The following is a 17,113-nucleotide window of genomic DNA, read 5'->3' as shown; positions in this document are numbered from 1 at the left end:
GACATTTAGTTAATTTTCGTGGTGAAACTATAACAATCAGATTACACATAAAGTCTGTTGAATAATGGGAATTGTTTATAATAATAATAATCGAAACAAGATTGGTTTTGGTTATAAAATACAAACACCATGTCACAAACAAATCAGTCAACGACAAACTGTCAAAAGATTAACACCTCAAAATTTAAAACTCCTGAAAAAATTAGGCCTGAAAATTGTAAAAAGAAGAAGAAGAGGTTAAAAAGATTTAAAATATTTTGTTCTTGTGTCTGTGTATTTGTGTATAGAACTATTATATTTTGCCATGGACGAGGAACTGTTAAATATTGAACAACCAATTATTTTTGATGAGTCAATTGCACATTATGAAGTGCACACTCAGCAGCCATACACCTCATCAACGTACAATAATAGTGACGAAATTCGAATCGCTGTACAGAATCAAGATCATTGTCTACTTCCGAGCAAAAGTTCCATTCATATCAGTGGAAAACTGTTGAAAACTGATGGAACGCCTGTAACACACACATCTCTGGTTTCTAATGGCGTTTGCCATTTATTTGAAGAAGCAAAATACGAACTCAATGGTGTAGAAATTGATAAAAATAAAAATGTAGCTCTTACAAGCTTAATGAAAAATTACGTTTCTTTTGATGCTACTCAAAGCAAATTTCTTGAAAATGTTGGTTGGTTAGACTTTACTAATGATGCAACATTGACTAATGCACAAGGCTATTTCGATGTTTGTATTCCGTTAAATATGATTTTCGGCTTTGCTGAAGATTATAAAAAAATTGTTGTAAACGCTAAACATGAGCTCATTTTTACAAGATCAAGAATAGATTCAAATGTAGTTCGTCAAACTGCACCTATTGAAGAATATAAAATTGTCATTGAAAAAGTCGAATGGCTGTTACCGTATTTAAAATTATCAGATGCTCGAAAATTTAAATTATTAAAGTATATAGAAAAGGATCCGTCGATTTCAATTAGTTTTCGAACATGGGAATTATATGAGTATCCTTTATTACCATTAACGCAAAAACATATTTGGAGCGTAAAAACTTCAACGCAATTAGAGAAACCTAGATTTATTATATTAGGGTTTCAAACAGGAAAAATAATACTACGCAAAATTCCAGTCATTTTGACCATTGTAACATTTCTGATGTAAAGCTATTTTTAAATTCGCAAAGTTATCCATATAGTAATATGAACCTTAATATTAATAGAAATCAATATTCTACTTTGTATGAAATGTACACTAATTTTCAAGATGTTTATTATGGAAAAGAATCTCAACCGCTTTTGACGAAAAAAGAATTTTTGCAATATGCTCCTTTAATTGTAATAGATTGCTCAAAACAAAATGAAGCACTAAAAAGTGGTCCTGTTGATATCCGTTTAGAATTTGAATCAAGAGAAAATTTTCCCCCTATCACTTCAGCATATTGTCTAATTTTGCATGACCGCATAGTTGAATATAAACCATTAAGTGGTATTGTAAGAAAGATTGTATAATTTTTTTAAACAAAAATTAATTAAATAATAATTATAATATCATATTTGAATATAGTTAAAGAAATGAGAAAAAGAATTTAACCATTTATTTATGTATCCAATGTGAAAAGTAAATCAAGCTTTGTAAATTAAAAAAAATTTTTTTTTTAAGTAATTTATAATTTTTTATTTTTGTAAATAGGGTAACTGTACCAATTGTCGAGGGTTTTAGGCAACATGTGACTTTGACATTTTTTTTCTCGGAAGTAAATGCACTTTAAAATTTGATTTTTGTATATTTAAACGAAGGATCTAATAATGTTTAATATTCATATTTATTTTTTTAATATAAACTAAATTGTTAAGCAAAAAATATATTTAAAAGTCAATCGAGCAAAAGCACCATTTGTCGATGGTCTTGTGCTAATTTCTCGAGGGTCTGTTCCAATTGTCGAGGGTATGACATTTTTAAACATATAACCCAATATAACCTAACAATTAACCTGTACAGATATTTGAAAATCGAGTAGATATTTATTTTTTCGATAAAAATATTATAGAACATTACCAGAAAACAAATTATTTATTTAACTATAATTGGATAATTTATAATATCGATATAAAACATTTTTATAGGAGATGATACAGGACAGAAAATTATTTAACTGTTTTTTAAACTTTTATAAATAAGTTAATTAAATTTAATCAATTTTATTAATCAGACATTAATTGAAAAAATAAATTAATTTAAGTCACATTAAATTTGTAAACGAATAAAATAAACTTTTATTACGAACTGTGAATATAATGGTTAATTATAATTAAACTATAGTACAAAATTTTTTAGTTTTAAATAATGCATTTTTTTATTAATTTTTTTTCGGTCTTCCTCGTTTTTTTGGTTGATTATTTTCTGTTGGTTGTAAATTTTTAGAGCATTTTTTTTCTTTTTCTCTGTACCTATAAATGTTTGGCATTTATGTTTGACGTTTAGTAAATAAACACTTAACCATCGATAAATGGTGCATCAGCGAAAAAAGTGACTACACCAATTTTCGAGTCATTACCTCGAAAAATGGAACTGTCAAAAAAAAAGGAACCAAATACCGATGATTTGCTTTTAAAAAATATTAAATATTTTTTTTTAACAAAAAAACATGCATACAAAATTAATTTAGTTCTTGTACAAAATTATAATAATAATTTTGTACACAAAAAGTCATTATAAATACGTTTAATTTGCATTTCTAAAAATCTGTTTTAATCAACCTGAAGTATTAAGAAAATGGAGATTTGAGTAAATTTCACAGCAGTGAATTATAATATTAATTAAATAATTATTTTAGTAGAATCGCTACGAAATTTGAATATATAAATATACAGTTGAAAATACAAAGATTATTTAGAAATTTTTTTTGTTCTTAAATATTATATATTATACTATTTATCTAAAAAAGAAAATTATGATCCTCGACAATTGGTGCACCCTCGGCAATTGGTGCAGTTACCCTAATAGTTGAATTTTAATAATTCTTAAAGATTAAAAAAATTAAAATTCAACTATTTTTTTAAATTATAATAAAGTATTGAAAAAAATAATTGTTAAAATTGAAATTAGTAGAATATGTAAAATAAATCACATGTGAAAGAAATAAGAGAAAGAATTTTATCACTTACTGATGTATCAAATCACTTGGCCTTGTGAAGAATTTGTCGGCGGTCAGTTCCGTATACTCATAAGTCATACGATTAGTATAAATACTCTATTTTAAAAATTCATTCTGTAATTTTTTGAAACGAATATTATAAACAATAAAAGAATTTTTCTTTAACTAGTTGTCTTAATTTTTTTACCATTCCATTATTTTTTTCAGAAAAATATATTTTATAAATAATTTAATTTAATTAAAAAAATTAATTTATTTTAACTCAATTTTTTCATAAATATTTTTTTTAAATTATCAATATTCTTTTTGAAAAATAAAGTTAGGGGAGGGTAGGCTACATTGAACCGGGTATTTTATAAAGTCCAAGAACTAATTAAATTTTACTAATTTTGATCAGGTTTTTGTATCAAAATTAAGCTGAAGTACTCCTTTAGTTAATACACACGTTACAAACACAAATTATTATGATTAAATAATTAAATTTAATTTTTTTCTAACAAGTCACACTTTTCTTATTTTGAAGGATGTGTGTCTACATTGAACCACCTCTAATAAAACACTACAATTTACTTCAAAAATAATATTTCCACTTACACATTGTAAAAAATCTTATTTTCCACTCAAAAAAATAGAAAATTGTTATTTAATTGTTATTACTTGTTAATATAGGAGATTAATGTATTTTAATGTCAGGTTAGGTAGGTAAAGTGACAGTTTGAGTTTATCTCGTTCACAATTGTGATGAAAGCATGTCTTCCAGTATTTTTCTTACTAATTAGTAGAGCAGACAATTTTACAACTCTTAAAATTGAAAATTCTTTGCTTTTTCGGGTGGTTCAATGATGCCGCACTCACTGTATTCACATGACATTCACAACAAAAATTGTTTATAATAAATTTGTGTAAGATTTAAAGTTCTTTATCACATCGGAATATTGAAGTTGACACCATAAGCGAAATAAATCGCAAGTTTACTAATTTTTAAAACTTCCTATTTCAATAAAAAAACGTCATTATAATTCCACCAAATTTTTTGTTTTGTAGGTGAAAAACAGTTTTTTTAGTTTTTCTTTGTAAATAATAAACCTACGTGCCCGAAATTTTTGGACATAGTTTGTTTCAGTAAAACTAACTTATATATTAAATAAGAAAAAATTTCACTCAGTCATTTCTCAGAAAATTGAAGTGGTTCACTGTTGACGCTGGTTCAATGTAGCCTACTATCCCCTATTTATAATAATTTTACAAATTTAGTTAAAAATTAATATTTTTTTAACAGCAATTATTTAAAAAAAATTTTTCCAGTAATAAACTTTTATTGATACATATTTATTTTATAATTATAAATTTTTTTGTAATATATAAGCATAGGTAGATTATTATTATAAGATTAACATATTTTGAAAAAAAAGGTTAATATAATAAAAAACATTGTGGAAATATCATTTTTAATGAACCACTTATTCGGTTTTTTGTTTTTTTTCCTTTCCTTCTTCTTCTTCTTCTTCTTCTTCTTCTTCTTGTTCCTCTCCTACATCTGCATTTTGTTCATTAATTTCATTTTCTTCTTTGCCCTCTACGTCCATAGGTTCATCTTCATCATTATCATTGTCATCGGACAGTGCCTCTTTCTCGTCATCGGAGAGTGCCTCTTTCTCGTCGGTGTTCGCCTTTTCTCCTTCCATCTCGTCTCTGTGACTCTCCTCTTCTTTGTCGTCCACAGCTGCCTCCGTCTTGTCGGTGTTCCCCTCCTTTTCATCTACCTCGTCTTCTTCTTCTATGTCCATCGTTGTCTCTGTCTCTGTCTCGTCAGTGTTCCCCTCCTTTTCTTCGTCCACCTCGTCTTCTCCTACGTCCGAGTCCATGTCCCCTTCACTTCTTTCTCTAGCTTTGATTCCCTTCTTACAGCAGTCACACAAGTCTTCTTCTTCTTCTCTGGTTCTATTAGCATTATTTTCTCCTTGATTTTCATGCCTGGAAAAGCACTCTTCAATTGTAATCTCCAATTCATCACAATCCAGGTCCTGTAAACCGCAATCAAAATTGGGATAGATGAAGTAGCGCGGGATATGCAAATCAGGTTTCCTTTCTAAACGAAATGTTGAGTTGTTGATTTTGCAAACTTCAACAACTACATTCATAAATCGTAGATATGCCCTTTCATCATCCGTCTTGTCATAGAAGCAGTTATAGTTAGTCACTGCGATGGCCACTATTAAAATGTTTCTCAGCTTATGGACGTCCACATTTTCCGATAGCCATTCCGATGGAACATCCACAGCAATGTCAAATGCAGCATACGTACAATTCTAAAAAAAAAAATTAATTAGTTTCTTAAAAAATGATTACTTTTTTTCTATTATTTAATAACTTTTTTTTATTTAAAAATATTTAATTTATTTTTTAATAGCAATTAAACAACTTAATTTAATTAATTAAATAACAATTTTGATTTAATTTATTTTTAATTTATTATATTATATTAATGTTACAATAATTAACTATATTTATTAAAATTCTCTTATTTATTTATTTATTATTTACAGCCTACTTACTACTTCATTTGTTTGCAAAATCCTCTTAATAACAAATCCATACTGATTTTGACTGGCCTCCCCTTTGATGTTATTAAAGGAAATAGTTGTCTTTCCTCGCGAGCTTAAAACTCTTCTTGCCAAATCTTTGGCTCGCATCGCAATTGAGACGATGCACAGCTGCTTAAAAGTGGATCCATTTGAGCATGCATATAGCCATTCTGATGGAGCCTCAATTCTGATGAAATGCCTCGTGTATGACATGTTTTTTTATCCTATAAATTAATTTAAAAATTTTAATTAAAGTTGTTAATTTTAATTGATTATTTTTAAAAAAATTTAATTTTTAAAAAATTTTGAAGGAATACAACATTTAATTTTATTAAAGAATAAATGAAACAAATTACTTTTAAAAAAAAATTTTAAACAGTAAATTTAAAAATTTTTTTATTTATTTATTTATTTAAAGTTTGGACGGACAAAAAAGTCCTTAACAAAAGTGATCTTATAATCTAAAGAAAATTACAAAAGAAAGAAATCATAAGATTGGCCGAAGTAAATGAAATTTAGTCAAATGAAAAAATCGTGTTTTTAAGTTCGCTGATAAATCTGTTCTCATTTGAGTTGAAAAAATCAATGCAATCGGAATAATTGTTTGCCTCCACACTAATTCTTGAGAAAACCGAATTAGCAGCATAATTACAGCGGTGATGTTGTTCATAAAAGGGTAAATAATTACGCAATCTCCTAGTAGGCACATGAAAGTTAATTTTTAATAAGAGAGCAGGACACTTGTATTTCTGATTGATCACTTTGTATAAAAATATCATATCATTATATAAAAATCTAGATGTTAGAGTAGGTATATTTAAGAGTCGCCTTAGTTGAGAATAATCGTGACTAAAGCGATCAAATGGTATCTTTAATTTAAAAGCCATAAAGCGAAGGAACCTATTTTGTATTCTCTCGATTCTCGTTATTAAATAATCATACTGCGGATGCCATATTACGGACAAATTCAAGATTATTTGCATTACTAAAGAGAAATAAAGACATTTCATTGCACGTTAGTTATAAAAATCAAAAGTGCTCCTCGTGATAAAACCAAGTATTCTTATTGATTTGTTTACAATACTAGTTACATGGTCATTAAACGAGAAATTTGTACTTAGGGTTAACCCAAGGTCAGAGATCTGGTCCTTTCTTGTCAAATGCTTATCATCAATAACATAATCATGGTGAATGACCAATTTTAATCTCGAGAATGATATAACGAAACATTTAGAAACATTTAGAGGTAATTTATTAAGTAGACACCACTCTGCGAGACCATTCAGGTCATGCTGCAAGGCAAGAAAATTATCATGATTATTGATCACCTTAAATAATTTTAAGTCATCAGCATACAAAAGAAACTTGCAATACTTAAATACTAATCGTACGTCATTAATAAATATAATAAAAAGTAAAGGACCAAGAAGAGAGCCTTGGGGTACCCCCGATGTAGCGGTGAAACAGTCAGAAAAAATAGTTTTGACACGTACTAAAAGAGGTCTATTTTGTAAATATGAGTCAATCAGGGACAGAAAGTTACCATAAATACCAAGGTTCCTGAGCTTTGCAATAAGTATTCTATGATCGACCTTATCAAAGGCTTTCGAAAAATCAGTATATACTGCGTCTATTTGATGGCCACTCTCCATATTAAGCAAAATGAAGTCAGAAAAAAGACTAAGATTAGTGTCAACAGACCTGCACTTCGTAAAACCATGTTGCTCGTCTATAATTACATTTGAAACTGTAGAATAAAGAGTATCCGCAATAATACCTTCAAATACTTTAGCAAATACACTTAGTATTGTTATAGGACGGTAGTTAGCAATATCGCTTAGATCCCCCGATTTATGAATTGGGACTATAATTCCTTTTTTCCAAAAAGAAGGAAAAGTCCCCGAAGAAATTGATTTGTTGAAAAGTAAGTAAAGTGGAAAAACAAAAGACGAGCAACATGTCTTAATAAAAAGTGGAGGTAATCCATCATGACCTGCACCCTTATTAGTATTTAAATTTTTGAGACGAGAATGTATAGTCTCTTGATTTACGGAAAAATTACTAAGATCAAGTTTATCAAGGTCACAAGTGGGACAATGAAAACTGTTTGTGTCAGGAGTTGTAAATACCGAGTTAAAAAAGGAAGCAAACAAATTCGCGACGTCACTAGTACTTTCAACATATGTATCTCTCAAATGCATAAAACTTGGGATATTTGAAAATGTTTTACGTCTAGAATTAACAAATTTCCAAAAATTTTTGGGATTTTTTACAATTTCAAGTTCGGTCGAACAAATATAATCATTATAACATTTTTTTGATAAAGTTTTACATTGTGATCGTAGATTAGAAAAAGATTCGTAGTCAGTGGAAAGACCACTATGTTTATATTTCAAATGTGCAAGTTTTTTATTATTTATTAGATTTTTTAATTCCGAAGTATACCAAGGAGGGAAGGTAGAATTATATATTGTTTTTAAAGGAACGAAAAATTCTATAGAAGTATAAACATAGTCATAAAACATTTCAACGGCATTATCAATATCACAATTACAAAAAAGAACGCTCCAATCAACATTATCCAAAAAATACATTATTGCAGCATAATCTGCATTTCTAAAATCAAATTTATCAGTAATCGGTCCTAATGTCAAGTCTGGTGACGTTTCTATATTGTCTTCAATAACAAACAATAAAGGAGGGTGATGTTTATCAACTTCTAACAAAATTTCATCCTGAACTAAATGCAACGAATATTCATTAAAATTGCAAAAAATAAGATCAAGTAAAGATCCATAATTATTTAAAAAAGAATTAATTTGTGGTAAATTCAAGAAATCAAGTGTGTCAGATACAATACTTGTTATTAATTTATGTGAATTGAGAGATCCTGCTTTAAAATTGCAAAAAGGGCCAAGATTGCTATCAGAATTCCAAACAGCATAGGGCATATTAAAATCACCAAAGATACACACTTTTGTGGATGGAAATTTTTCAAGTACACACTCCAATGACTCACATGTAGTTTCATACATTTGAATAGTTGCATTAGGAGGAATATAATATGCACCAATACAATAATGTTCCCTATTAAAATTAACTTTAACAAATAAATGTTCAATTGAATTTATATGAGAAAATAATTGAGAGTTTCTTAAGTTAGATTTGACAGCAATTAATACACCCCCACCTCTAGCATTGTCACTTGTATGTACACTTCTATCACAACGGTAAACATCAAATCCTACAAAACCTAATTCACTTGTGTTATAATCACTGTTCAACCAAGTTTCCGATAAAATTATTATATCGTATGATGAAAGTGATATTGAAATGCGCAGGGTATCAAGTTTTGTCCTGACGCCCCTGACGTTCTGATAATAGATAGATAAACCATTGATAGAGTGAAACTGAGCAGAAGTGTGAAAGGGGGTACTAAATGTATTCGAAGAGGGGGCCACATAATCAAAACTTAATCTTGTTTGTTCTCGGGCTTGTTCCTCGGACTTGTGCCGATGTACGGTGTTCCATGACGGTACTTGAGTTTCAAGTTCGTCTCTCCATTTTGACGACGATTCTCCAATTCGTTTTTCACCTCCGATAACTCTCTTCGTTGCATTGCAGTCTTGTCGAATGTTAGTGAAATACCTATCAGTTTCGGCATCATTGTTGTGTCTACTTTCGACTTCATGAATTCTCGGTGAATCAGACTCGCTGTCTCCAGAGAAGGACAGACAATTCGCAATGGCCTTGGTTTGTGTTGTTGAGCATTCTTCACGGCAATTCCGAGACGTGTCACCTTTAAATCGGTTATCAAATCAGCTGATACAAATGTAGATAAGAATTGCTTAATATTTTTCGAGAGATTTACTGTTATATCAAGCTGAGGTTCAGAATTTTTTATAGTTTCAGGTATGCCAAATAAAATTAAATTTTTTTTACGTGAAACTCTATCCTCAATTTCAGAAATGACATTACATGCAAGGGGATTACTATCTTGAAATGCATCCAACTTAGCCTTATTATTCAAAACAATACCTTCCAAATCAATGACCTTATCTTCCGTATCCTGAATTCTCTTCTCAACGTCAACAATACGCGAAACAGCCTCGTCCATTTTGTCCGAGATATTATCCATCTTATTTGAAAGAGAAGTAACTGAATCATTCACTTTGGAAATATCATTGGAGAAGGTTGCACTTAGTCCTGCTATAGCTGTTTCTATGATTGCCTTTACGTCAGATGCATCAACACCAGTAGTTATACCAGAGGAAGACGGCACACTTAGTGAATTTCCAAGAGGGGAATTGTTACGAGGTCTACAACACTTTGCAAATGCACCATTGTCTAATTTGTATGGACCCGTACATCCAGGATGATAAGGCGTTTCGCAAATTTCACAAAAAACAGCCTTAGCAACATTATTCTTGCATCCAAAACACACTTTAGGAGCCATAATTTTAAAGCGAGTGAATAAAGTCACAAAAGATAGGTTATGTTACCACGAGATATTGTAAAGTCAAAATAAAAGTTTAAAAAGTATCAAAACATAAACAAACACAACCAAAAATAATGTCAAATTTCCACCATAATACTATAGTTCGAGAAAAGTCACAAAAATCAAGTAAAAAACCAAGTAATATTACAGAAAACCGAGAGCAAGAACAAAAACACGTGTTACTCGTACTACAGCCAGGGGCTGTAGTACGATGTGTTTGATTTTTTTAATCAAAAATAATTTTTTTAAAATTAAATTTAAAAAATTTTTTAATGAGAAATTAAAAAGTATTAAAATTCGATTAAATCAAAATAAAAAAATAAAAAAAATAAAATATTTTAAATTTAAAAAAATTTTTTAAATTAAAAAAATTTTTAATTAAAATAAAAAAATTAAATATGAATGCAAAATAAAAAATTTTAAATAAAAAAATTTTAAAAAAATCGAATTTAAAAATTTGGAATTCACATAAATTTTTAAATTAAATTTTAAAAAATTTAATTTGATAAAAGCAAAATAAATGAAAATTAAATTTAAACTTAAAAATTTTTTAAATTAAATTAAAAACTTTTTTAATTTTAAAGAGTAAATTAAAAAAATTTTTAAATCAAAAAAATTTTTTTTTAAATTAAATTAAAAAAAATTTTAAATCAAAAATAATTTTTTTTAGATTAAATTAAAAAAATTTTAAATCAAAAATACAATTTTTTTTAATTAAATTAAAAAAAAAAAAAAAATTTAAATCAAAAATAATTTTATTAAATTAAATTTAAAAAATTTTAAATAAGAAAGTAACAAAATTAAAATTTGATTAAAGCAAAATAAAAGAGAATTAAAAATCAATTATTTAAAATTAAAGAAAATTTTTAAATTTTTAAATTAAAATTAAAAATTAAAAATGAATGAAAAATAAAAAATTTTAAATAAAAAATTTAAAAATTCGAATTTGAGAATTTGCAATTAACAAATTTTTTTCAAATTAAATTAAAAAAAATTAAATTTAATAAAGCCAAAATAAATGAAAAATTAAATTTAAACATTTAAAATTTTTAAAAATTAAATTAAAAACTTTTTTTTAATTAAGGTACATTTAAAAAAATTAAAATTTTAAATTAAAGAAATTAAGTTTGATTAATGGAAAATAAAAATTAAAAAAATTAAATTTGATTAAAGCAAAATAAAAGAAAATTGAATTCAAACAATTTAAAATTTTAAAAATTTAATCTAAACACCTAAAAGAAAATTGAATTCAAACATTAAAATTTTAAAAAATTTAAATTATATTTTACATAAGTGAAATATATTTAAAATATTACGTATAATTAATTAAAAAAAATATTTTAATTTATTTCTAAAAGAATTAAATGTTTAATAAATGAAATATTGTTTATTTATTGCTTATAATTAATTAATTAAAAGAAAATTTAAATAATTGAATATTGACTACAAATAATTAATTTAATTAATTATTATTATTACTAATTAAAATTTTTGAAAAATTAAATTTCAAATAAATTAAAAATTTTTTTTTTGAATATTGCTTGAAATTAATTAAAAACACTTACAATTATAAGAGATGTTGTTGAAGAAACACACACACTTTATTTAATCGCGATTAAATTTTTAAAAATTGTTAATAAAATTTTTTTTTTAATTGTTTCACAATTTATGAAAATAAATAACAATCGTTATTAAAATTCACTATTAAATTTTTTTTAATTATTTATGGGTCACTTGTTTCACTCTATTTAAAATATATATTCATATATATATTTTATTATTTGATTGTCACTTCTTTAATGAAGCTCCTTCTTAATCAAGCTCCTTTTTATACCCTGCCTTTGTTTAGAATATTTGAGACAGAGATAAGTATATGGATTGAAAGAAGAAGGTAGAGTGCGATAAGGTTCTCCCTCTGGGGGAGTAAGATGGGTGTTTCTTTCTTTATGAATATGATTATGTAATTTTCACCTTTGATTTAATTTAATTATTAATTTTTTGAAAACCCCAAGGTACAGTATTTGTACTTTTGGGTAAAAGCACTCTTTTATCATCATGCCAACTCAGAACTTTTTTCTTTTGTTTTATGGAATATAATTCATGCTTTTTACTTATTATGAAATGCTGTGATTTCATCAAGTTTTTGAAATTGAAAAGTGCTTTTTTATAATCACGAATTGTAATTTTTTTTAATGTTGAACCCTTTACTCCTTTCGCTTTTTTCTTTTCATTTTTATCACCAAAAATTTTGTAGGTATACAATTTTGAACGCAATCCTACAAATTCAGTAATAATTTTTCCATTGCATTCATCCTTCATTAGCCCTAAAATTTTTTTATTTGCTAATGGAATACCATAGATGTTATTTTGTGGGTAATCAGACGTGTCAAAAAGTCGTATATCTCTTTTAATAAAATCATAAAAATTTGGAACATGAAAATGGTAAATTAAACTATCTGTGTCCGTATAAAGTAATTTCGATTTTTCACCAAATGTTCTTTTAACATAATTGTAGTGAAAATCGTAAAGATATAATTTAGATATGTCTAAAATAGTGAATCCAACATAAATAGGTTTATTAATTTCAACTTGTAATTTATTAAGTTCTATAATAACTAAATTTTTATCAAATATATTACAGCTATGAAAATTTGGTTTACTGATAAGAGCTTTTGCTCCAAATCTACCTTCCCATTTTGTCACTATTCTAACATCCTTATGTTTTCTTACATTTTCCATAGTTTTTCCGAAAACCGAGTTATTCATTAATTTATAAAATTTTTTTCAAATGCATTAGTAGAGTGTTTTCTGAAATCCGTATTTAAATCAATATACTGTTTTAACCATTGTGATTGTTTAAACTTTAAAATTCTATGAACATTTTTTAATTTCATTCCTAATTGTAGGTAATATTTCAGATTTTTGTAATGAATTATATATTTTTCCTTCGAAAATAAATTAGTTATAAGTTTTGGTAATTTACTACCTGGAGGTACAAAATGTTCCGGGCATAAGGGCAAATCTTTGTGCAAATCATGCAATTCTGTAGGATATTCTAAATCCACTTCTAAAATATAACCATAAGGAGAATCATCCTCAATTTTAAAAACATCAAAGTCCAATATATTTTTTTCCCATTGAAAATCGGAAATAGGTAAAAATTCACACATTCCTGTACCGTATAAATTATTAATATCAAAATACATTATGTAGGATTCTTCAATATTTTCGTTAAAATCTGACCCCATAAATCTGTTGTTTGCTTTTGCATACCGATTTGAGCATTGAGAGACACCGCCTCTAATACCTTTCTCCAAAAAAAGCACCATATCTATATCAGTCAACAATTCCAATTCCACTTTTGTTAATTTTAGCATTGCATCAAATGCAAGCCCAGGTGCAGTATAATAATGTAAAGCATCTAGATTGTAAGCTGAAATACAAGTTTCTCGAAAATTTTCAAATATATCTGCTAAAAGTAAAACATCTGTTTTCAAATATAAATCCGAATAATCTCCTAAACTTTTTAAATTAAATGTGGTCCAAACATGACAAGCGTGAGTATAGTCGTCTTCTGAAATTTGCGAATCATTCAATTTGGAATAAAATTCTTCTTTACGAGGCAATTGATTTTCTTGTAATTTTTCCCAATTATTAATATACTCATATGGGAAAACGCCTTTTCTTGTTAATAGATTAAATTCATTAATATTTTTGCAATATTTTGCTGTTATTTTCTTTTTGTCATTTTAAAGAAAATTTGTTAATTTATCCAAACTACTAGGCATAAATCTAAAAGAATCTAAAAATCTAAGACACACATTTTTTCCATCTACGTATTTAGTAAACGATATATATTTTTCTTTATTTATGGGCAAAAGCTTAACAGATCCTTCGAAACTCGTGCATAATTCTTTTATAAAAAAATGAGAATCATAACCTGATAAATTATGAAAAATGACTGGTATCATATGAGAATTTTTATAATTTATATTGCATTCCTAGTGGGCAGCTCCCCTGTATTTTCCTGTTAAATGATTGTGATCTCTACATCTAATATCATTATATTTAAATGGTTTCTCGCAAATATAACAATTTTCAGTAGTTTGAAATTCTAATTCCTCGTTATAAGTTAAAGGTTCCATTGGAACGATTTTCTTTAAATAAGAGTCAACTAGATTTGCGATATCATTTAATTTATTCATGAACCATAAAATGCAGTCTTTTCCTCTATATAGTTCAAAGGTTGAAAGAGAATCATCGAACTCACATTTTAGGTAAAATGCGACACTATGTGGCACATGTTTTTGATAAGCAGAAGAAACCATTTTATTATCTTTAATTGGTTCTAAAATGCTTTCAGTATCGGCATAGACAACGAATGGAACTTTTTCTTTAAATTTAAAATTTTTGAATTTCAAAATATTATCTTTTTCGTTTGGTAATTTCACTCTACATTTGTTTAATACTGTACAATCAAGCTTATGATTTTCTAGAGAATATTGATATTTAAAATGACATAAGCACCTATCACAAATAAAAATTTGACATTTACTTTTTGTCATTTGAGATTTAACCAAGCGAGACAAATTACGAATCCATGCAAAATGATGAAAATCATTATCGAAATCTTGATTTTTTATCATTAATAAGTGAATTGTCGGTTTTTCAGAATATTGCTCACTTAAATATAAAGGAACAATATCCGATTTTTTTCTTTCAGTGCAATCAATGGTATAAATGTTTATTTTTAAATTATTCATTTTTTCAAATTTAGGTACGTCTGTAATAGCAATGGGAAAATTAATTCCTTCATATTTTAATACGGTTTTAAAATGAGGATAAGAACTAGTAATGCAAGAGTTATTTTTAACAGGATGTAAAGCTGATATAATGGACCAAAGAAAGCAAAATTCATCTTTATTTTTTATATTTACAACTGCATGTTTGTCCCTTATAAATTTTGGTAATTCTGTAAATGTACTAAGACCTCCTTGTAAAGGAGCATATCTATTAATATTTACCATTAAATTTACAATTTCTTTTAAAGACCAACCTGACTCTTTTGCATTAAAATCTTCAACTTTTTTTAAAATGTACTGAATTGTACTATCAAAGAATAATTCAATATTTGAAGAATGCAAAATAATTTCATTCTTTGTATTAAAAAATTTTTTTTCTTCAATTATTTCCCCATCGCTCACAGTTGTAAAATTTGCTGCAAATATAAAATTTACTTTCAAGCCACTGTTTTTTTTTAAAGCATTTTTCAAACGATTTTTAATTAAAGATCTTGAATCCTCTAAAAATTCAAGTAAATCTTTATGTTTTAAATTTATAATAACTGCAGTTCTTACTCTATTTTCAAAAGCTGATTCTAAATCTTGCCATATAATTCTATTAGATTTTTTTTTTAAATTTACCCCAATACCTTCACCTCCTTTGCGCATTTGCTTTAATTTTTCGTTTAACGTTTGTAAAATTCCTAAAGTAGATGTTATTTTATTTTTATCACCTATTGTTAAATCATCCTTTATTCTTAAAACTTTGTTCAACAGACGAATATTTTGGGTACCAAATTTGATCCATTTTTCTGTTTCTTGCAACATTTTTTCATTATTCTTAATTTCGAATATAGTTTTAAAAGCACTTTCCATAATTTTAATAAATGTTTTGCACTTTAAATCCATAGTTTCTTCTTTTTTTTATTCTTAAAAATAGTATTTTTTAAATAAACAAGTAACGCCCTAACTTTTATTAACTTTTATTAACTACGTTTACTATTAATTAGTCAAACAGTCCCGAACATAACTTCTATGAAAATAACTGCCCTACGCAATGAACAATTCTTTTTATAGTCTTCCTATGAGTCAAACAGTTGTTGACAACAAATTATTAACTAGAAAAATTTATTAATAATAATATGTCGCACATACCTTATTTGGCATTCTTAAATTCCATTACCTTAGACATTGAGATAACAGCAGGCATCAGTTTATACAAAAACAATTCCATATGAGCCACCTCTCGCAGCACGATAAGAAAAAAATTTGCGGCACGCGCTCTTCGAAAACAAGTGCCGTTTAACAAGCAATACGAGTAGATGCGCTAATCAAATTCTTAATGAATGCAAGCCTAAACAAGTATCTTGTAAAAGATAACAGATGCATATCCTGCCTCTGCAGATATACAAGCAAAATAAACGTACCTACCACAAAACATTCCTAAGTGAACAAATAGAATGTTGAGTCATCGAAAAAATGTAAGGGGGCTTTTGGATAGAGCTGAATTCCAAGGTTATATCCAGAAACCCCCTTACCTATCTACTTAAATGTCAGTGTCGATTTTGCCATTTAAGTAGGCGGTGGTGACATCGAGTTGAGAAATGCAGAGATCATGTTTTGCAGCTAATGCAACCAACACCCTAAGAGAGCTTAGCCTGGCAACTGGGGCGAAGGTTTCGTGGAAATCTATCCCCGGGCGTTGTGTGAAACCCTGGGCTACGACCCTCGCCTTTTTGCGCTCCACCTCGCCATCAGATCAATACTTGTTACGTAAGATTGTTCTGCATCCGATTATCTTCTCTCCTTTAGGTTTGTCAACGATCGTCCATGTATCGTTTGCGATCAAGCATTTTATTTCAGAGTAAATTGCATCTTTCCATTCCGAACTATCTTGACCTGAAATTGCTGTCGACAAAGGAATTTCAGATGTATACATTGCGAAGTCTGCGTCATGCCATTGTTCATTATCATCCTCGATTTCCTCAAGTTCGTTTGAGTCGGTATTTTCTTCGTTTAATATGTCCTCTTCGACTTGTCGATTTTCGTCGCTTTGGTATTCTTCGTCGTTTTCTCGGTTTT

At 27.5% G+C, this 17,113-nt stretch overlaps 2 protein-coding genes across 2 annotated transcripts; one reads left to right on the top strand and one right to left on the bottom strand.

Annotated features, from left to right (window-relative positions):
* Positions 1-304: 304 nt before the first annotated feature.
* On the top strand, positions 305-1,174 carry LOC122504317. The gene has a single exon (XM_043615375.1). It carries the CDS (start codon positions 305-307, stop codon positions 1,172-1,174), a length of 870 nt encoding a protein of 289 aa, XP_043471310.1.
* Positions 1,175-4,627: 3,453 nt separating this feature from the next.
* Positions 4,628-8,903, bottom strand: LOC122504316 (suppressor of Mek1-like). The gene is made up of 3 exons (XM_043615374.1): positions 8,772-8,903; positions 5,723-5,976; positions 4,628-5,476 (listed from the first exon to the last, which is right to left on the bottom strand). The coding sequence occupies exons 2-3, from the start codon at positions 5,963-5,965 to the stop codon at positions 4,628-4,630; spliced, it is 1,092 nt and encodes a 363-aa protein (XP_043471309.1). The 5' UTR covers positions 5,966-5,976; positions 8,772-8,903.
* Between the last annotated feature and the right edge of the window lie 8,210 nt (positions 8,904-17,113).

The sequence above is a fragment of the Leptopilina heterotoma genome, unplaced genomic scaffold, assembly GCF_015476425.1.
Source record: "Leptopilina heterotoma isolate Lh14 unplaced genomic scaffold, ASM1547642v1 Lhet_288, whole genome shotgun sequence".
NCBI classification, from domain to species: Eukaryota; Metazoa; Arthropoda; class Insecta; order Hymenoptera; family Figitidae; genus Leptopilina; species Leptopilina heterotoma.
The sequence above is the reverse complement of the archived record's forward strand: the minus strand, read 5'-3'. Positions and strand labels throughout refer to the sequence as shown.